We start from the raw sequence: 22,379 nt of genomic DNA on the forward strand, positions 1-22,379 counted from the left end.
CACCCACTAAGAAGTTATCACTGTTAAAATAGCCCACGTCAGTTAATTTCAGCATGCCCAGATCCTCTCCAGCCCATAAGCAAAAGACAATGAAGCTATACTCTTAAAAGCCTGATTCTTTAAAACACTTTTTAAAAGGATTTACTATGACCGAGCTGCCTAAAACATTTAGGTTTTGATCTCTAAATTAATGCTATATAGAAACAATATTAGTGGTTTCCTACAGAAATCTGAGCCCACAAATTTACAGAATTTTTAATAATATTCTATGAAGACTGTGTTTTTTTGAATGCCATGTGTGTATTAATTTAGTGCTATTGGAAAATGCTAGATAAACAATCTTCAGTCTACATACCCTTGGGCAGAGATCATAAAAATTCTAACTATTATGGGTACTTCAAGTGAGACTTCTTTGAAGGAATATAATTTGAAGAATATTCGGTACTTTCCGAAAAAATCAGTTCCCCTTAGTAACTCCAAAATAGGTATTCAGTAATATTTTTTTAGATGAGCCAAATATATACATGCATACTAATATATACATACATATGTAAGTATACACACACAGAACTGATAACGTGCTTTCTACGTGTATTTATAATTATGCACGTATGTGATATCAGATGATAATCAAACTGAATTAATATTTTTTCCTGTGCAAACTGTATTCCCTTCCATACATACTGGTGAATCCCATGCCACACATCCAGTATTTTAAGCATGCTCAATGCTCAACTGGAAATTACTTGTTAAAGTAATCTAACAATGTACATTTTGTTTAAACCTGTAATTTTCCTTTGTTAAACAAAATAACTTCATAGAGGGACTATTTTATTCTAAAATCCCCCTGGGATTTTTTTGAAATACATATTCTACAGCTGAGCTTAATTACATAATATTCTACCTCCAGAAACTGAATCACTCTCCCATTCCCCAGAATTAAAAGTAAATGAAAATAGACTTTGAAGACTGATGCACTCAAAAAAAGTTTTACAACTCTTGCTTTGATACAAAACATTTATCCATTAATAGTAAAAATAAACAGGCTTCAATTCATATCTGATCAGATATTTATTGCAAATAAATAAATTGAACTAGTGCCTTCTTTTGGCCCAGATTATTTGGAAAAACAGACCAAAATTTGAGCAAAATGTGTACATTAGCTTTCCTCCTTGTGTTTTGTTCTGCTTAAAAAAAGGAAATACAATCCAGTCTGCATTCCTTGCTCCAAGAATAAAGTCACCAGTTGTAAGCAGGTATGTAGAAATAATCTGGTATGCCACATCCAGTTCAGCAAAGAGAATAACTTAGCTTCAAACAAAGCTTCTTTTTAAGATTCGAAACTGAATAATTGATTTAAAACTGAGATGCCTTTCAATTACTGATGGCTGTTAAAACACTTATTCCACTTCACAAAACAATCTGCAGAGATAAATCTTCCACAAATAGAAGAACATGACAAAGAACAAGTAATGATGATAACAATCCAGTGACTGATGATCTTAAAAATGGATAAAGAAGCCAACAATGTCAGATCAAATAAATGGAAGACTAAGAAGTCCTGCATAGTCTTATAAATTAAATACGTTATCAATGTCAAGATGTCAGCATGTAATAAAAATCTAATAAAATAATGACAAATTTGCATAGACAACTTATGAGACACTACGGCGTGTGCTGCAAGACGCCCTACCCTGCACAGCCAGGCTGCTGCAGTGTCTGAATTCCACCAACTAAACTACATGACAGCTGAATGCACTGCAGAAATTGCAGAGAATTTCTGTTATGAGATGATAGCCTCAAGTTCAGACAAAATCATCCTATAAGTGTTTACAATGCCTGGAAATGGACCCACCTGAGATAGCAATGAACTGTTCATCTGTTCCTGTAAGGCTTTTTTCAGTTGGCTCACATCCTTTTCTAATTTCAGATACTCATTCCAGGCATTTTCCATTTCCTATTAACAGAGGGAATACTCTAATACAATGTTATGATAAACTACAAAATCATTCTCTAGTGGAGCACCAAAGTGTTTTGAAGTTAGTGTTGTTCTACCATAAAAAAGAAGTAAAAAATCCATTTTGTAGTCTCCATCATTGCTTAGAGTTGATTATACACTTCAAAATGCTTTACAGCTTGCAAGACCAAGTCAAGAATCCCTAGTTAAAAAACTCTGGCCAACTTTCTTACACAAACCCATTTCTTAAGTATAAAATTGGCATGTAATAGAATCTGAAGTATACTCTGTGAGGGAATTGAGCCTATTGCAGTTCCATTTCCTTTTAATTTACTCCTCTATTGAAAACAAGTTTATAATTAAAATCCAGTGACCTACACCAGAAGTCATGTCTTGAAACACAGAGCAGGTTATCCTTCAACAGTTCTACAGACTATGTGATAAAGTGAATAAACCAGCAGACATCTGGAGAATAAGGCTATCCAATCACCTTTACTGTACTTGGATTACTTCCAGCATCACAGTCAGCCTTCTGACCCAGAACTGAGAAAAATCAAATGTCTAGTGCATTTTTATAAACAGGATGATGAAATAGGCTTTTTCTCTGAATTTTAGAAAAGAGAACATGTGGGAGTTGAGGGCAAGAATTAATGGAGGTCTATGAAGCCATGAGGGCCATGGAGAGAGCAGATGACTGACTGTTCCCCATCTTCTCTCATACAAGGGTCTATCACATTAAACATGTACCAGTCAGGGTCAAAACAAATAAAAGAAAAGGGTTGTCCATGCAGTGGAGAAAAGATCTGTGGATCTGTGCAATACCTCACCAAACGATGTTTTGCATGCAGAAGATTTACAGCATTTAAAAGGGAACTTTATAGGTTTTTGGAAACAAGATCTACTGAGGATTATTAAATAGACCAAAAAAATAACAGAAAAACAGTCCTGGAAATTCTCCAAGCAGAAAACAGTTAGAAGCTGGACTGGTTATGATAGGAAATACTACCCACCTCTACTATCCTTACTCTTCCTTAAGCATCTGCTTATGCCCACTGCTGAAGCCAGAACCCTGGACTAGAAGGTGCCTTGGACTGGACCAGTACAGTCTTTATGACAATGACTTGCTATTTATGCCCACATTTACATTTTAAATGTTGACTGTGAAAGTCATATGTTTTCTATAGGCACAAACCACTGTATCTATACATTTATATAATCCTGATGTTTTAATGATCAGATCTTTCTATAGGAAAGGTGTTCATGCAACTCTAGCAACAATCTTACAAAGAGCTGGTCCCATATTCATTAAAAGGTAGGAATAATAGAGTGGATACACATCACCCATGTTTAATATACTCTCTTTCATGGTCAATTCTTAGAAATAATTTTATTAATAAAATGCAACATTAAATTACATTTTAATTTTATTGAGTCATAATATCAGTAGTAAATTTTGACTGAAATATCAACAGATTTTCCCAGTTCCTTTTCCCCTAGAAAGGTATCATGGAATCACCTCTATATTTTTAAAGGACTAGCTGAATGATTTGCAATTTAAGCCCACGCATAGAATAAAAAGACATAGAAAGTTTTCTGAGTCATCTTTATTTGCAGGGGCAAGGAATATTGAAAAGTAAAGCTGAAGAGATTAATTTTTTTAATCTGATTTAGAATCCTGTATCTTAACCAAAACTGTTCAGAACAGGACTTAACTCCCCTATCCAATGAACAATACAGTTTTACTCTAACTGTAAATTTTAGTTATGGTTTTCTTGAAGCAACCAGAAACACATACCGTTGAAACTTTGGATATTTCAGCCCGAATACGTATAAGATCCTCTTGCAAAAGTCTCTGCTGGTAAGATATTTTTTCTGCATGTTGTGGTTGGTCTTTGTACTGATCCATCTGCCTGTGTAAAACCTCCAAAACAGACTCCAGCTGATCCTAGCAAAGAAGCAGTAAGTCTACAACATTTACATGGAATTTTATGCACCCACCTGTAATAATATGAAATGTGTTTTCCATGCCACAAGTTTCCCAATAGAGCTGAGGACTGGCCTCCTGTTTTGGAGATTAGGAGGCCAACAGTAACAAAAAAGTGCAAGAGCCTTAGTTACCTATTATAACAAAAATTATCTGATACTTTCTATTAATTCTTTCCGTTAAGTAGCCCAAACTGTGGAAAACACAATGCACCGAGAATGGAATTTTTCTATTTACACTCTGTACAAAACTTTAATTTACAGTTTCAGAAAAATTCCCCTAATCAGTATAGAATTGTGACAGCCCTACCACAGCCCAGCATGAGCTGTTTGTTTAAGGACAGATTCTCATTCACTGTTATACTTGAATTAGCCATATGAGAGATTAAAATATTGTCTAAAACATGAAGCAGGTCCAATTCATTCAGCCAGGAGGAAATAACGTGGCATCATTTTTGCACAGTAGCTCTACTGAAGAATCCACCTGAACAGCACTTTCATTTTAGAATAGACTGTTTTCTGAACCACCTTAATTTACTGACAGCTACAGCTCACAGGCAGCAGGGAAGCAGATGGATTTAAAACATTCGCTTTCAAAAACATGTTTTCTAACAATTGGTAATCAGTCCTAACATAACCCCCCCTGTCTTTTTCTCACAGAACTTTATACATATGTCCAAAGAAAACTACTACAGTGCAAGAAGCATCCAGTAATTCAATTTTTGTTTGGAATTTCATATTTTATGATTAGATAAAAGCTGTTGCTTTATTTTACTAATCCCTTTTCAATCTACTTACTTTATTCTCCTTAAGGGCTCTTATTTTGTCCTCCAAGTCCTGCAGAACTCTGTCCTGCTCACAGAAAATGCTTAGCTTCACCTGGAAATGAAATAATATACATATATAACATTAGATTTTAAAAATTAAAAGTATCCACTTGTAATATCTTACCCCCAAAAGTATAATAATGAACACGTAACTGCACAACAGAAACAACCAAATCAATGTAAGAGATGCTGAAGTGGTGTTTGATACTTACATCAATATCACTTTCTGCAATCTTGACAGGTTTTGTACTTCTTTCTTTTAATGTGTCACGTCCTGTCACCTAAAAGGAATAGGTTTTAAAAATATAAGGAATTTGTTGCAAACTTAAACCTAATTATGCTTCAGCAATGAAAAGTCTTGTTAAATATTCATGATTATTAACAAAAATTAATAAAATTTGGGGTACAAGTGTTTTCAAATCTGGCTTTGAAGTTTTCAAATCTGGTTTTTGAAGTGTTAACAGAAAGAATTACTAGTTATATGAGTCTATTTAACTCTTACAGTAGTTTAGAACTCTCTACAAACAACCATAAACCCACCTATCTATGGTTACAAAGGTCCTTTTCCTACAAAATATAGTAGTTTTAACAGTTCAGCTATAATAGCTTTCTTGAAGCAAGAATAGCAGCATTCATTAATGACTAAAAATACAACTTTTGGCAAGTATTTCATTCTACAAAGGACAGTATCTTCCTCAGCACAGGGTAAATTTTATTAAAGAGAGAATGCTATAAAAGTGCTATAGTGGAATTAAATGCAATTAATCTATTTTGACGTGTTTATAATGTACCAAATCTCTCATTCCATAAATCACTGGTTTCATATTCCATTTCTGCTTGAGAAGATTATCTTCTCACATAACACAGTTTTTAAATCAGTACAGAAACGATACTATATTATACTTCCAACCTTCACAGCAACCTTAAAATGAAGGCATGTCTATCTCTGTAGAAATGTTTATTATTCCCACTGCATCCATGCGAATAATTTTTTTTTGTGAATAAATGAGGTTAAGAAAACAGCAATGTAATACAGTTCATTAGTCATACATTTTTAAAAGCCTGAAAATCTAATGATTTGATTACTAGATTAGAATATTTTTAAAAATTCATTAAAGCAAATACTATCTTACCAAAGAAACACCTGGTAGCTAGTAGTACTCATATACAGCATATTCCTATTCATATACCATCAAGAGTTTACTAAGAAAAATTCACCTGAATATTGTCTTCAATAATGTAAGAGAAGAGGTTTTAATATAAGAACAAAAGTTATTGGCTTTTCTGGTGGGATAGAAGAGGTAGTTTGCTTTTTTACGGACTGACTGGCAATCTCCAGACTTGAAGCTACATAGTTTACTTATTAACCTAAAATTCACCTACAGGACCATGTTAGTTTTTTAAAAGTACTTATATTTTACTCTTACTGTAGATAAATCTTTGATATAATCTCATCTTTAACATGTCATGTAACATGTTATGTGAAATTAGCCATCTACACGTAGTGTTTTCAAATAAGAAAGCAGATTTAAAACAGAAGGGTCTGGTCATCATTTATGTTTAATGTCTTCTCTCCTCCAATGGCAGGCTCCATTCAAAGACTTATTATGTACCTTTATGTGGTGAAATGTTACTTCCCCACCACCAAAATCAAAAGCACTTATTGCCTCTCAAAACTTTCAATTTTTTGATATTTTCTTTTTCAACAATGATGTGGGGTTTTTTCTTTCAAAAGTATTAATGGAATTATTTAAATGCTAAATCATATACATAATAGTAATGTAATTAAATACAAATATAAAATACTAGCAACCAAAGTAATAATTTTGCATATTTCATTACCTGCAAGCTAAGAGAATGCAAAAGCCTTTTTCAAAGCAATGGAATTAACATAAAAACAAGTCTGCAGATTTGGGGGATACTTTAACTTACATAATCAAAACTGTAAGGAATTTGTTAATTATCAAGCAGTGAACATGAGAACATAATGAAGATTTAGCATGCTTTCACATTTCCAAAATTTCACAGAGGAGTCACTACTTGACAAAATCGTTTTCAAAATTAAACCAAACACTGAAGTCAGCCATAATTTCGCATACAGACTTCAAATGAGGGGAAAAAAGGAAAAAAAAAAAAAGGAAAGAAAAAAAATGTTACATAAAGCGCTACTGTTTACCATAAGACACCTATAAAAGCCAGAACACTGACTGCTACTTTAAAAAGCAATGGGATGAGCACATTTCAGATGCAGGAAGTCTTACATGTATACTGGATAGTAACCCTTGTGCTGAGTTCTTTAGCACTTTGTATATCATGTTGATCAGAGGTCCATTATTTTCTATCTGTTTCAAACAAAAGTTTAGTAATAGCTTGTTACAGATGTCAAGATTTAAACCCCCAAACTTTACAACTGAAATCTCCACGAGTAGCAGTAATCACACGCTCTTGTGTTACACCGATCCTCAAGGTTTATGGTCTGCACCATCTGCCATGATGGAAGCTACACCTGGATATCCACCCCTATTGTCTCATATTTTGGGTAGATTCTTCATACAACAATAAGACTTTTCTACTTTTTCAAAACACATATTAAAACAAACAAACAAACCAGGATTTGCTCACTCTCATCCAGTTGCAGTTTCAACACACCATGGTATTTTCTGTCATGTAATATGCAGTGATGCTTGGACCAAGAACTCTCTATATTGATAATTTGAGCAACCCAGTTAAAACCTCAGAGAAAAATGTTATTTCAATCACTTTTATCCCTCCTCCCATAACATATACCTGCTGTGCACTGTATTCTTCATTATCTAAGTGACAGAAGCTTGCACTAGAAACCTCTTTCAACTGCAGTAGAAACTAAACAGCTTCAGATATTCTTCTGACTGCAGAAGAATGAAGCAGGACCCCTGAGAGGGCTCCAGATTTGCTTCAACTGGTTGCACGACTTATACTTAGTGGCACAAATTTTCCTAGATTTCCTCATCCATATTTTGTATAACTTGCTAGGGAATGTTTGTAAAGTATTCTGACATGAGGCTGTCCATCCATCCCTCCTGTAGCCTGCCTGAACTTCATTTCATAGCCCCAAAAAAGGGACGCTTGCTTCACCATTTGTGTTTCACCTTATTTGTAAAGTCATCTTAGAAGCTTCAGGGGGAAATTGAGTTTTTTCTTTTCTTTGCTCTTCCTTTCTGCTTTTCTAATACAGGGTCTGTCCACTTTAAAGATTGAAAAAATCCAACTGTAGAAATACAGCTGTGGAAATCTGTTTGCAGAAGAGGCATAGTTATGCCATAGCATATAAATATACCATTTCTTCCATGTTCCACATGCCTCTATTTCATGGGTTAAAGAAGAATACAGAGTCTTGGCAACAATTTGGGGAGAAAAAAGGCTCCTAATCTAAGGACAATATTGTTAAAAGAAACCTTCACAATGCATGGTGTTTTGCATCTTCAAAATTATCAATAATTTTTCCTCATAGTGTGAGCAAACGGTCTTTAGACTTATTCTTTTTTTCATGTCAGAACTAACTGATACGTAAGAGAAAACTACTGACATGGATTAATATCTATCTTAGAGCATTTTTATTTCATTTATACTTACGATGTGACAATACACTATAATGTTGAAAATATAATCTTAACACAAAAATTATTTCTTATATAGTATTTTAAAACTGTTAAATAGTAAAAAAATAGGCTCACAAACATGTAAGCCTCAACAAATCACTAAATGCTGTATAACCAGTTACTATAATCAGTTTTTGTGCTATGGCAAGCATTATGCAGTTAATCGCTTAATCACAATTTACATGTTGAAAAGTCGTATTTCAAAACCTTTAAGAAGAGAAATCTTCAGAAATAAGAGATTTAGTGAAAAGAAAAAAGTTTAACTCCAGTTCCAAAATCTTCAGTCCTATTTGAAACTGTTTAATTAGCATGGGTCTCACTCAAAGCCTAGTGAAGTCAAAGGAGAGGCTTGAACTAACAGGCTTTCTATCTAAGCCTTCATTGTCTTAAATGGATTAACTGTGAATTTGTCATACTCCACCCTTACTAGAAAAATATATAATTTGCTTAGTTTCATACAGTGCACTCTTCTTTTTTCCTCCTACTGCAAAAAAAAGCACCTCTGCATCTAGTGGCAACCAACACAAAGACACCTTCTTAAGTGTCACATGGTCTTCAATCTCTCAGCAACCTGACAGGAATTTTTACATTTCCGGACCTCTTCTGAAAGGAGGTCATTAAGAAATGCCCATTTTGAAAAATTACATCATTCCTATGGAAACACACTTGACATTTTGACTGTCAAGATTTTCAAAAGGGAACCAACGCTAGCATTAAGTTTCTTCTTGCTGAAGGATCAGGTGCTGCCGTACATTTCTCTTTCTGGCTGATTTCATTAGGTGCTACACAGGGACAGTGGGAGCTCCTGGGAGACCAAACAGTTCCTCATATCCCAGGCTGCAACAAATGAATCCAGACAGAATCTGCTGGAAATTTAAAAACGCCTCCTAATAATTTTGCTAAGCAAATCAAATTTTCAGAGGCTTGAACTGTGGTCACCTTAACCACAAAAACTGTTGTGTTTTATAATGGACAAAACACTGTGTTTATTAATAATTTTTCAACTTGTAGGACTTTTTAAATTGTAATTTGTCATAAAATTCAGTTGACAGTTTGGGATGCAGTTACACTTGGCAAAGCCATGAACAAACCAAGGACAAGGCCTAAAATTAAATGTGTCCAACCAATTTTAAATTTGTATATTAATGATTCCAACAGTTTACATATTTGATAATTTAGACTTTATACACCATCTATATGATAAATATTAAATCTCTCTCTATATATATATATGATATTATATATATGTATAAAATGTATTACTAATATTTTTTGTTTATATATTTGGTTATATATTCAGCAATCAAAACATCAGATAAAATAGAAATATACATCCTCATAAGTGTAGTCAGCTCATTAGCTGCACTTATGCAATACCCTATGGCATCAACTATGTACATGTAAACAATATGGAGAACAAGGTGCCAAATTTCCCTCCACCTTGATTTTCAGGAACACCATACAATTTATATATGGTGAGACATCCTACACACCTTCGAAACTGGCAGACTGCTTTGCTAAGCAAAATGTTTATACCTTTTTGGCGGGCTTTTTTCCCTTCAAAATCTGTTATTAAGAAGTCTAGATTTGCTTTCAAATTACCAACCATCAAGTGCACCAGATACAGAAGTAATTTCATTTAGACAGATGATATGATGCTCAATATATTATTTAATTTTTTCTTTAAAAGAATACCTCATAACATTACTTGGTCAGATTATGGATGGATGGATGAATGGGTGCATTTGAAATCTCTTAGTTGTAATAACACAAAAACAATGACAGGCGCTATTTAATCACCACATTTTCACAAGAGCACAAGGCATTATAAATATGGCATATTATAAAAACAAGGAAAAAGTCAGTTCAAGAATATTTAAAGAGAAAAATATTAAAAGAACACATAATTTAACTCAGAGGTGTTGACTTCGTATTGGTTCTAACGCTACAGCAGAGAAACATTTTGAACCTGATTTTTTATCTGATTTCCCTAAACCCACATATCATTCATTTGTAGTCCCAGTAACAGAAGTTCTTCCTACAAACTAAAGCAACTACATTTTCTGAGTTTGCACTTTAATTGTACGGTCACTACCAAAATGACACTCAATATTCTAAGCACAACAGTGAGGCAAAAAACACAGTTTCTGTCTCTGACTAGTAGGTGACTTGAAAATCTGCAGGTACAAAGATGATACACAAAAGGCAACTGGGTTAAAAAAAAAAAAGAAAAAGGAAATATACTCCTGTAAAATCTTACCTTTAGATCCAAATACTCCAGATCCTTTTTCAACTGGATGTAAGTGTCATCAGCCTTCAGGTAAGTGCATTGGGAAAAAAACGATGCAATGTATTTGAATTTTTGAAAAAAATTCAGAATACTTGGATTGGTTATATATAAGAAAATAGATGAAAGAGGGAACAAAATAACAGAGTAGGAAGTACATAAAAAAGCACATTTGCTCCACCAGCATATTGCTATTTACAGCTGAAAAATGGGCAAAATATTTCACAAGAATATTACTGCCTTATACCCATCCTCCAAACATACAGATTTTTGCTTTCCACCTCTAATGAGACACGGAACTACCTCAAACAATACATTTTCAAAAGCTATACTTTCAAGATCAATTTCTACTGACTATTCCTTCACTGAAAAAGTTATGGTGGCGTCCTCCCTGCCTCTTTGGGGGAAGAAGAGAAGACTTGTACTTAACAATGTTAGATGTAACTAGAAGCCATCATATAACTAATCATTAGAATACTTTTGATCACAATTCATACACATTTTAAAATATTAATTCCTTTATTCATGGAAAGTATGAAGAAGTTTTGTGAATAAAATACTGAAAAATATCTTACGATTAGAGAATCTATTTTGTCTTTTAAGTAATAGCATTCAACTCGATCCTTATTTTTCATTGGCTCAGCTGTAATTGTTATCCGCTTAATTTTATAGTTATATTGGTCTAGCATCATCTTCATCACAGTCACTTCAAGAAAAGCATGCACAGAAGTCAAAAGTTATTTCTCCTCTTTTCAAAAGGGGTATTTGCAATACAGAATAAAATAAAGTTTAACTGTTGCAAATGTGCTTTGTAGTCAGACAAAATGTCCCAAACTTCTAGAATTTTAACTGCTATTTTGACAGGACTTTATATCCTGGGTATATTTAGCTTCAGAATAAAAGAAAAACACAACTGTATCTTTTCTCAAGTTTTGAGCCAATGAGAATGTGTAGTTAAAAAAGAAAAAAAAAACCTTTACGCCATAAAATCAATAGATCACACTTGCATTTCTTTAGAGGTGTTCACTTAAAATTCCCGTCCAATCAGCTTGTAAGGCTGGCTGAGAACTTCACTAGAAAGTCTGCCCATTTTTGGAGAAATCCCTGTTATTATCGCCCATCTTAGTGCAATTGTTCTGTAGGTGAGGTAAGTCGGGAAATGAAACTTCTTCAAACTCATAAAAAATTCCTTTAGCTTTGGGCCAAAGCCTTCACCAATTCAAAGAAGTCACCACATTTTATTCCCAGATGGCTCCATTTCTGAGGCTCTAATAGGAACCAGAGAGCTCTGTAAGTACATTTCTGGTTGATCTCATATTTACAGGTTTCATAACACCAGTGCAATCAAGAGCACTGTTGATGATCCAAGACGCCCTGAGCTTTTATGAACCAATGATCACCTGCAGAACCCACACAGTTACAAGCTCATATGAATGTACAAACTGGCTGATGCATTTCAATTTGCAGGTGATGCAGCAGGTGGCACAGGGAGCCAATCCCATTATGAAAGCAGCACAAAGAAATGGTTTTGCTTTAGAATGAACTTACTTAGTATTTTAACCCACATTTCTGAAGATGCAGCATTTTCAGAAATAGTGTAAGAAGGAAATAACACTGAAAAATATGCACTGGTGCCATATAACTTAAAATGCTCATCTTTTACAGCAAAAACAGTAAGCAAAGAAAAACCACAAACAACCTGGGAACTGTAGAATACCAAAGAATGGGCAAGAAAGCACAGACTCAAGCATGCCACTAATGAAGCATTTGCAGAGTCACAAAATGTCATACTGCACAGATGAGCCACGCAGCAGCTGACCTGATAGGTGGAATTAGTTGGCAAGTGCTGCAGTAATTGTGCGATTGTGTAATTTCTTATACTAGCCAACTTAGCCTGATGCCTCCTTAATCGAATGAGAAGCAATGTTAGCTCTTCGGGCTGCAGGTATTTAGACACATTGTAAAGAGGAAATTAGCAGTCTTCAGGGAGAGTAACTATAATTACATTTTTCACCTCAGTGCCCAGAAAGCAGTTACTTGACATGATTAAGTAATTATTCAATTAACTCTGCATTTGGTCAAATAAACATAATAAAAGTTGAATCCTGTAATAACAAGACATCTCACCCCTGTTTATGCTGTAGATAACAGCAAAATTCCTACAGGCTTTACTGGGAGGTGGTTAAGATTAAGTTCTCATTCGAGTTATTTATGCTTTAACTAATAAAGTTAAGATCAAAGAGTACCGAGCAGGATTTTACAACTTAACTGCAACGCTATGAGGACACAAAAGGAAGAGTAGCTGCGCTCTCCACTTACCGACTTGCCGTGCAAACTGGGCGCGCTCACGGTGTGTGTCATGTAGCCCACGGCAGGCATGGAGCGCCGGTCCAGGTGAGTGGAGCTCTGTAAGAAGCCACAGCCAGAACTCTTAAGGATTGTGTCAAGTGACAGGTATGTTGCACATGAGGGAAAACTCGGAATGCACCTCTGCCACAGATTTTCTATTTGAATTCCCAGGGTGCTTAGATCAGGGTAACATTCATGGGCCAGCCTGGACCTTGGATGATTAAGTAAAACTTAATCATCAACTTACATAATCAACAACTTACATGATCTTTCGTACACAAGTAAAACTTACAAATGAACAAATGCAAATTTAGCACCTGTGATGCTGGGCAGATCAGCGGATTCTGGCAGTACGAGGTGCTTCAGCAGAACATGCAAAGTAGCTTCCAGCAAATAAAAAAAATAATTCATAAAGTTCCCCTCCCCAGTGTTTCCCAGAAAAAGGCTGGTTGGCTTATGCCCTCCAACAGCAGGCTTGTACTCCACACCGTAACAACTGTGAATGTTCTCTTTTAGCTGGGGAACACTAAGCTACTGACATGACTGACACCTTGTGGCAATGGCTTCCATTAATACCAAGGGGTTTTTTAATAATCGTATTTGATCTGCCCCTCTCTGCTTATAAAATGAAAACCTACTGCACACCCATCCTTTCATCTTTCTCTTAAAGCCAAAATTTATGGCTTTCTTCAAGGCAGACTAAATGTCTCATGATTTACTTTTATTCCTGTCTCTGAACTTCACTGAATGCTGTTTTGTTTTGCCTTCCCCCCCGCCTTTCTTTTTTAAGTGTAACTGGATGGAATTTAATAAGGCATTACAGGGAGTGTGGAGTGTCATAGATTTCTGCAGAAGTACAGATTTAAATGTAAAATGACACTGTGTGCTTACATATAAAAACATAAGCCTTTTTCTCTAGAAACTTTCACAGAAGTTCCACAGAGAAGTTTTAAATACGAGGAAAACTGTGTTTCCCTATAATGGTAAAGCCAGGATGCCATAAAAAGAGCTTTATTTTATGAGTAAAATTTCTGCAGCTACACTGCACAGGAAGGGAAAAGACTGCTGTACATGCCTTTGTAAGGGATGTAATGCTCCTTCCACTTACATATGGAGAAACCAATGTGTGGCAGAATATAATCAGGCGTTAAAAAAATATTAATTTCCAGTGCTGCACATCACTAGACTATTTAATCCTCTGACAGAATATTATAAACCTATAAATGCTGAAAGACGCCTGACAGCTACACCACATACACACTTGGAAAAAAACCTAAACTGTGCACAAAGCTGCAGCCTGAAGTCATGGTCCTGAATCCACACTGGGTATCTGAATTTACAAGTCTCTTTCTTTGCAAATACTTTCCCCACCAGAGTCCACAGTTGAGGTTAGAGAATTAGGTGAATACAGAGGCTTTCACTACCAATTATTCCAGTGTAAGTGCTACCAAGACAAGCCAATCCTTCATTGATTCAATCATGAATTTCCCCAAATTCCTTAGGCAAGGAGAGCCATGTGCAGTACCGAATAGGGAAACTTATGTCACCTCTGGATAAAAGGGTACAACAGTTCCAACAAAAAAACCCACACTGAAATCATGGAGAAGGTTGAAGTTTCGGACCAGCACTATTTGATTTTGGTTAGCCCACTGATAAAGACTCTGCAACGGACCTAAACTATCAAATGCATGAAAAATAACTGTGTTTTTTGCCATAACTAAAAACTGAATCAGCTGCAAGACTAACTACAACAGCTTAACACATAGAGAAAGAAGGCATGGCAAACACTTAAAGCTATAAGCATAAATAAATAATCAGGGAAGAGTTCATCCTGCTGAGTTTTATATTCTTGCCTACCTACTCTATATATTAAAATACTACCATTGGTGTATTCTATATATGTAATATATATGAGTTTTTGAATAAAAATATTCCAAACCAATGTGATGTGCCACCAATTTCCCTTTCCTAACTGACAAAAATTAATAAACGTGAAATTATCAGAATAAGAGCTTGATGAGAAAATTATTCATTGTATTAACTTTTACAACTTACATGATCTTTCACACACAAGGAAGGATGCAATGAAACATAACTAAATAAATTATCCATGTGTGACACCACATGAAGAATAGTTTGAAATCAGTTATATGCATACAAACCTTTGCAGCATGATTTCGTATCTTCCTGGGTGATCCAGCAAAAGGAACGTCTACAGTCTGTCTCTCATCAGATGGTTTAACTGTAAGCCTTTCTGCAGGAGTATGTGGTCTCCTTGGGAGAAAGTTTTTTGGAGGTCCAGGTGGAGGAATATCAGATGGAGAGGGTGGAACAGATATTGATCGTGGAACATCTAATGAACTTTTTGACTTACCACGATCAATAAAGTCTGAAGAACTTACATAAAGTGGGGCAGTGGGGCTGCCGTGTTTAAATTGCTGCCTCTGCTGCCACTCATACAGCTGCCAAACAGTTCCATCCTTATTTGCTTTCCTTTCCTCCTGGGACATCTTCAAGTGGCTAACACGATCTTGTGCATATTTGTAGTCACTCGGCAGATTGCGGTTTGGTGGTGGTGAGCTCCCTGAAGGCTGCCTGGTATTCTTTGGCAAAGTGTGATAGTTTTCAGGAAAAGGAGGATTGGGACCCTGACGTGTAAGAGTCTGATCAGAAGTGAGGCTGCAAAGAGAAGGGAAGAAAAGCGTAAATTTTAGCATACACTGATGAGCGGGAGTGACTGATAAAAAAGAATCTCTAATGACATAAGCATAGGAGCTACAAGACATAACATACAACAGTAATTTTAAAACAATTTACAGAAGTATTATCAAAGTAATATTGATGAAATCTACCCTGCACAAAAATCTTACACTGTATAAATACAGGCTTTTAATCTAGTGTCTAACCTAGGATGAACTACTAGAAATAAACTTAAGGGAGGGCAGCATTTCCTCAGACTAAAAAGAAAGTCAAGAACATGAAGAAAGTAATTATTGTTATGTTTAAAGAGTAAATCCATAAATTAAAATAGTCCTTTTCACCGAAAGCCTGTTCACCACTAGGTGGTGCAGTTTACGAAAACAAATGCATGCTCATTATAAAAAATTATCTTGAAGTGCAAGAAATCTCACCAGTCACAGAATATCTCAGACAATTTTTGTTCATATGAATGAAGCAAAAAAAGGCAAGAAACTGCTCAAAGTCCCCAGGTCTGTATGATTTACTTTCACCTAATGCTACTGGTTTTACTGTTTTATCAACACAAGGCTTTTTACAACAAGCCAATGATAAATTGGAATATAAAAAGAGCTGTAATGATCCTGGCTTTAGTACTGCATCCATAATATACTAAAACTGTAGAAACTAAATATTTTAGCAGGTAAAGAGTTAAGACAGAACTGGCAAAAGCTTTGACAATCTGTAGTTAGCTCCCCTCTACTTAGAAGTCAAAATCTTTCCATAGCCTCATGCATAAGAACCTGCCTCTGTCTGATTTCTGATTCTCCGGTCAAACATCTGGGGCTTTAGTACTTGCAGACATTCGTCCATGGATTCAGAATCTCCAACCAGAAAACCATTCTGCTAGACTTGCTACAGAGCATCATTACAAAAACTAAATAAAGACAACCAAAAACCCACAACTTAAGAAACTCACGAGCATGTTCACCATTCCACTCAATAAACTCCACTCTGCACAACCCTCATGGTTTGGAAAATGCAGGAATTCCACATGAAAGAAAGGGCAGGATGGAAAAGAACAGTCTTTGTTCAGCATCCAAGAACAACAGAAGCAGGGGAGAAAGAATTGCCACCGATAACTGCCGTTCAGTAGTTGCTTCTGTCTCCTCTTGCAGGATTTGGCACTGTCAGGCTGTCTTGAAATATGTATGCTCTTGAGAGGATACATAATTCCTCATGCCAGAAAGCAGAGTAACTGCCCTGCACCGCATGGAGGATTACAAACCTGTAAAAACTCTGCTCTCTCGTACCACAGAACCTTGACATTACCTCAAATTTCACAGTGAAGGTTAAAGCAGACAGGTAGTATGAACAAAGGTAACTCAAAGATCAGTATAAAGTGGTCATGTAACCTCTTTTAATTGTCTAATTCCCTGCATCACATGTACTTTGTATGTTTTGTACTTTGCCGTCGATTTTTTTCACAGGAAAATCATGTGGTAGAAAGTTGGTAGAAATCTTCTGTTCTCTAGATAGGAATAAGAGCTGAGAAAGCTTGGAGTGGATAATGTTTTGAAAGGAAATCTGAGGCAAGCGTGAAGCTCGGACAGATCCCTTTGGTGATTTCTCTACGGAAAAACAGGGAAAGGGGTTTGAGCACTCCCATACTCCAACCTAGTGGAGACCTCATGAAGGCATAAGCAAACTGTTGAATGTTGCAAACCATCTGTGTGTGGTTATTTTCTAATTAGAAATTAAAGGGCAAAGTATTGAGATCAGGATCAGCTGGAATTAATGGTAGTCAGTGAAGTCATCAGGGGTAGCAGCTTTAGGAGCAAAACCAGTCTGAAAACAAAGACTCCATGAGCTTTGTTGAGGGCCAGGGGATTCATGCCTTTCTTCTAGAAAAGAATGAATTTGTCTGATAGGAGCAGCTGGGAAGTGCTAGATTCATGCAATACTTCAGCCAGCTAGACAAAAGAAGAAAGCTGCATGTGGTTCACAGAGAAAGTCATAAAGTCATATTCAGAGCAAATGCCTACATACAAGCAGGTTGTGTTTTATCAGTATATGAAATAGGGACAAACCTCAAACTGAGATGACAAGCTTTGAGCCGGTGGCATCTCTATCACACAAGGTTTCAGTCTCTTAGAAATAACATGCATTATATAAAAATAGGCACTAATTAATTGCTAGAAAAAGAACCATGTCCCAAATGACTCGAATTAGTCCACAATGGATTATGGACAATTGCTTTCTCAGGGATTAAGAGTAAAAATGAGCAAACGCAGCTGTTCTTGAGAATCTCCCTCTCTTGAATGATGAGATATGAAGAACATAAAAAAGAAAGCAGACATTGAAGAGTGAATAAATGGCCTGATGCCATATTATATGATTATTGGCCACAAAAATCATTTGGGGTCTGCAATGGGAAGCAACCACACAGAAGATATTGTAAAAAGAGATGATAAATGTTGAAAAGAAAACAAGTACTATTATTAGAAACACTATAGCCATTCATTGAAACGCACAGAAGCTAACAAAGACAAGTAATGTTTCTTCCTTACGCAAATCAGGAAGGAACAGAAAGTTCTACACAACAAGAAATGTTTTAACACTGTATTTGGAAGGAAGGAAATGTCTTAACATGACTGCATTTAGTTGGGGAATATTAAGGTTCACCAGGTTTAAATATTTTTTTAAGTGCAAATAAACTGCTAGAAATAGCAAATACTTCACAATTACACAGTGACTATGTCTATGCAGGCACTGGAACCAGATCAAAACCTAATAATTTCTGAGCAGCTGCCGTTTGATGGTCCTGACCTTTAAGTACTTAAAACCAAAATCTCCTGAAAGCCTCCTTTCAAACCTTCTTCCAATTCTCAAGATCTCTCTCAAAGGCTAGCATGAACCTTACCAAAGCAGGTATTCCCATCTGCTGAGAACAGAGTGGGATTAGATGACTACACTGAATGTCACTGTAGTGCAGCTGAGAGTTCACTAAGAGACAGCTGAAGTGACAACTAACATTTACAACTTAGCAAACAGTTCTGAGTGCTTTACAAAAAGGGGAAGCAAAACATCGATTTGAAAGATATAAAGATCTATATTAAAGGTGCAATTCCTGCAAATAATTCTATGAACAAGTGATGTATTTGTGTGAAGGTTTTAGCTGAAAGAGTTCTTTCTTGTCATAACGAACTTGCTGGCAAGCATTGCAACTGTATACACCTGAGCCAGGACACAGATAAAACTGTACTCATTCTGTGTTCAAAAATTATCCAGGCTTCGGAAGCCTCAGAGGTTCTTTAATTGTAACATTTCAGCTGGAACAAGAGTCAACATGGAGCATTAAGAAATTAAGTGATCCACTAGTATTTACTAAAATCAAAATGGAATGTCAATCAAATTATCATCTCTAGCTTGAATTTTATATCCTGTAATCAAAAAGATATTTGACAACTAACATGCCGCTTCTATCTGTCAGTTGACTACACTGCAACAACCTCAGTTGCTCTCTCAGCAGGCTGAGAGAAGGTGCCACTTAAAAGATTTATCAATCTTCGGGAAGGTAATGTGCAATTTATTCTGCGCACAGAAAATATAATGTCATTTGCAGGGAGAGACAAAGAAAACAGGTCAACTGAGCTAAAATAGAACATTTTTAGAGAGATATGTGTATATATATATAAATTTAGTTTCACTGAATACTTAGCAGCACCAGCTGAGGTAGCTGGCTTTATCTAGAAAAAAACCTGGCACCTGCAATACCACTAGCTTCACACTACACCTGATACATGCCTAAAGTTAATTAACTGGAAAGAATAATTTGGAAGCAAACAATACTTAGTTAGCTATCAGTCAAGCCTCTTACTGCCAATACTTCTGATGTAAAAAACAGCAACAGAAGTTTTTCTAAACACTCATTAATTAGGTCAATAGTTTTCTGTATTATTTCAGACAAATACATCTATGTGTGTAATAAGAACTAACTTACCAAGTACCTTTCTTCATTAAAGTCATATTCTTTTGGGAAGCATTGATTATATCCAAGTCAAAAATATGCAAGTTAATTGACTCTAGCAGTCTAGCAGAATGCTAAATAATATCAAAAAGTAAGAAAGCTTCTTCAAGGGCAATTCCAAAGATAAAAGAGTAAAAGAATGGACTTCCACACAAAATTAGCAAGCCTTAAATTTCTTACTGGCTCTAAAGTGACAAACGTTAGCCTCAATAAGCATTAAAAAAATGTCCAAAATATTTTCCTCCTCCTAAAAACCACATGCCAACATCTCTTATTTCTGTATATTCTAACTAGATTTTAGCAAATGTATAGAACACTGATTCAGTAGATTAAGCATATTTGAAAAATCCTCACAAGGAGCATCAAGTCCAACTGTCTTTCCTGCCCCTTGAGACAAGGTGACATTCTGAACAGATGCACATATACATCACTTCATTTTTTCCACTGGTACTTAATCCAACTGCACACTTCAAAAGTAAAGCAATTATGGGGTTTTCAAACTACAAAAGCATTCCAGTGTGCATTCCTTCTATTGGTGCAATTTATGTAATTTTCAGGGACTGAAAAGGGAAAAGAGAATCCTGGAGACCATGGGAACATCCTAGGACCTCTGCATTAACTAAATGAATATATGGAGACCTTTCAATGTGGGATGCACACACTTTGAGTGCAGTGATCTGATATAGAGAAGTGAATGGATGTTTGGAACAGGAACAGAAGGGAGAAGAAAAGTAATCAGCATTCTTTACTTTTAAGTGGAAAACAAACAATTATCTATCATTTATATTGTGCAGTTGTTTATGAATAAGAAGTAACTGAGAGCTGCACTTCACTTTCCGACTCTTCAAAATTTAAGCAAATTTTAAGAAGTTTTAAGTATCCACAGTGATTAAAGACAGTAAAAAAACCCCCAGCACGCTAATCTCACTTATTCTGTTTGCAATATTGTGACAACATTAAAGAGATTTGATTAGCCAATCCCATATTGACTTTCCCATGAGATAAACGCCTGAAAACTACCATTCTGCACTGAAGGAGAAAGTAAGTTTTCTTATATATTGTCTCTGTAAAGTGTCATTCTGATTTGCACCAAAGACATTACTAACACATATTTTCCTTTAGCTTAAGAAAATGCCAGTTGGCAATCTATTTAAAGATGGGCCTATTACTAACCTTTTTGTATCTCCTTTTTGGACTTTTACCCAGTGTTCCACTTGAGCCATGTTACTTTTTCTTTGAAACTGCTTATCTGGATTTGCTCTGGGAACAAACCCTCTTTTATATGAGCCAGTACCATTCTGCTCCACTAGGCCAGCACTCACACTTAATGAACTAGGAAGGGTTCCATTCTTCTCAGCTGGCTGAGGTTGAGCTACTTGGGACCACGATGCCTTCGATGCATTCGTTAAGTCTGGAAATAATGAATCAGCTTCTGTTAACGCATGCTTGGCCTTTCCCTTTTTAGTTTCCAGAGTTCCTTTTCTGTGAATATAACGCTCCTCCTCCTCCTTTTCTCTTCTTATCTCTTCACGCTTATCATATCCAAGCATTTCAACTGATTTTTGATAACTTTCTTTTGTATCTGTAATCTCTCCCTTCACACACTCTTTACAGGTATCCACATGATTGACTTGGGGAACAGCTTGCTGATCCACTTTTTCAGTTTCTCTGAAAAGAAAACACATGTCAGTTATGAACACTGTGTAATTGTGAAAAATTGATGTGGTCTCATTACTTTTTCAGAAAGAATACCCACAGAACCACCTTCTGCAGACTGTGATATAATTGACATGTTAAGATAGATATGTTCAGCAAAACTCGGTTGTTATCCCAGTTAGACAAAAGTTACCTTTACAGTGTTGTCAAGGAGGCAGAAATTACTTATACGCGTCTGTAAAAATGACTGAAAATACTAATTTCGTCAAAAGAAGTGTTCAACTTGTGTAATATTATGTACAAAAAGCTGTAAAAGAGAAAGTCTTCCTATCCTAGGAAATGCTGAAAGCCAAAAAAACCAAAACCAAACTGCCAACTGCTCATTGCAAAATAAAAAAAAGTCTCTTCATATCTTTGTAGGTGCTTTAGGGACTAGTCATTTCTGGCCGAGAGAACAGAGCAATATCTACATTTGAGTCAATACTATTGTCCAGGGAATTTCTAATAGAAGGGCTATTTCTGAAACAAACAAACAAAAAAATCCAAAACAACAACAACAAAAATATTTGAAAATGTCCATTGCTCCTAACACATGCTGCAGCACACACTAGTTTACTTATTTACCTTATTGCCTAAATATTTCAAAAATTCCACACTAGAAATCTTGATATTAAACTTTGAACACGCTATAAAATGTCTAAGGATCCTAAAAGTTTCATGTTGCTTTTGACACATAGCATACTTAATTTGCAATTTTCTTCATCTCCTTATAGCAGTAACCTTCTTGACAACATTGTTTTCTCTCACAATTCAATGGGATTTCCTTGATCTCGGAGTAGCACCTCATCTTCTCTGAAATTAAGTTCAGCTTCTTTACAGAAGGTAAATTCTGAGTAACACAATTGTTTTCTCTTCAGTCTACTTAGAAATGAATAGTCTACTTAGGAGGAAGGACACTGGATCAATACTTCTAATG

General features: G+C 35.7%; 1 protein-coding gene across 11 annotated transcripts in view; it reads right to left on the reverse strand.

The window, feature by feature from the left end:
* The window catches only part of PLEKHA7 (pleckstrin homology domain containing A7), a 103,270-nt gene that overhangs the window by 17,324 nt on the left and 63,567 nt on the right, over positions 1–22,379 (reverse strand). For 5 of the 11 annotated variants that reach the window (XM_027701128.1, XM_027701116.1, XM_027701110.1 and 2 more), the window contains 10 exons: positions 20,921–21,415; positions 15,204–15,720; positions 13,012–13,098; positions 12,512–12,631; positions 10,666–10,719; positions 7,029–7,109; positions 4,980–5,048; positions 4,739–4,819; positions 3,753–3,902; positions 1,856–1,957 (listed from right to left, as the gene is read on the reverse strand). In XM_027701128.1, the coding sequence (XP_027556929.1) occupies positions 1,856–1,957; positions 3,753–3,902; positions 4,739–4,819; positions 4,980–5,048; positions 7,029–7,109; positions 10,666–10,719; positions 12,512–12,631; positions 13,012–13,098; positions 15,204–15,720; positions 20,921–21,415 (1,756 nt within the window). The remainder of the gene's footprint in view (positions 1–1,855; positions 1,958–3,752; positions 3,903–4,738; positions 4,820–4,979; positions 5,049–7,028; positions 7,110–10,665; positions 10,720–12,511; positions 12,632–13,011; positions 13,099–15,203; positions 15,721–20,920; positions 21,416–22,379) is intronic. The other 6 variants (XM_027701153.1, XM_027701166.1, XM_027701154.1 and 3 more) reach the window with 5 other exon arrangements.

This window comes from Neopelma chrysocephalum, unplaced genomic scaffold, assembly GCF_003984885.1.
Source record: "Neopelma chrysocephalum unplaced genomic scaffold, ASM398488v2 Primary Assembly neopelma1_24, whole genome shotgun sequence".
Classification (NCBI taxonomy): domain Eukaryota; kingdom Metazoa; phylum Chordata; class Aves; order Passeriformes; family Pipridae; genus Neopelma; species Neopelma chrysocephalum.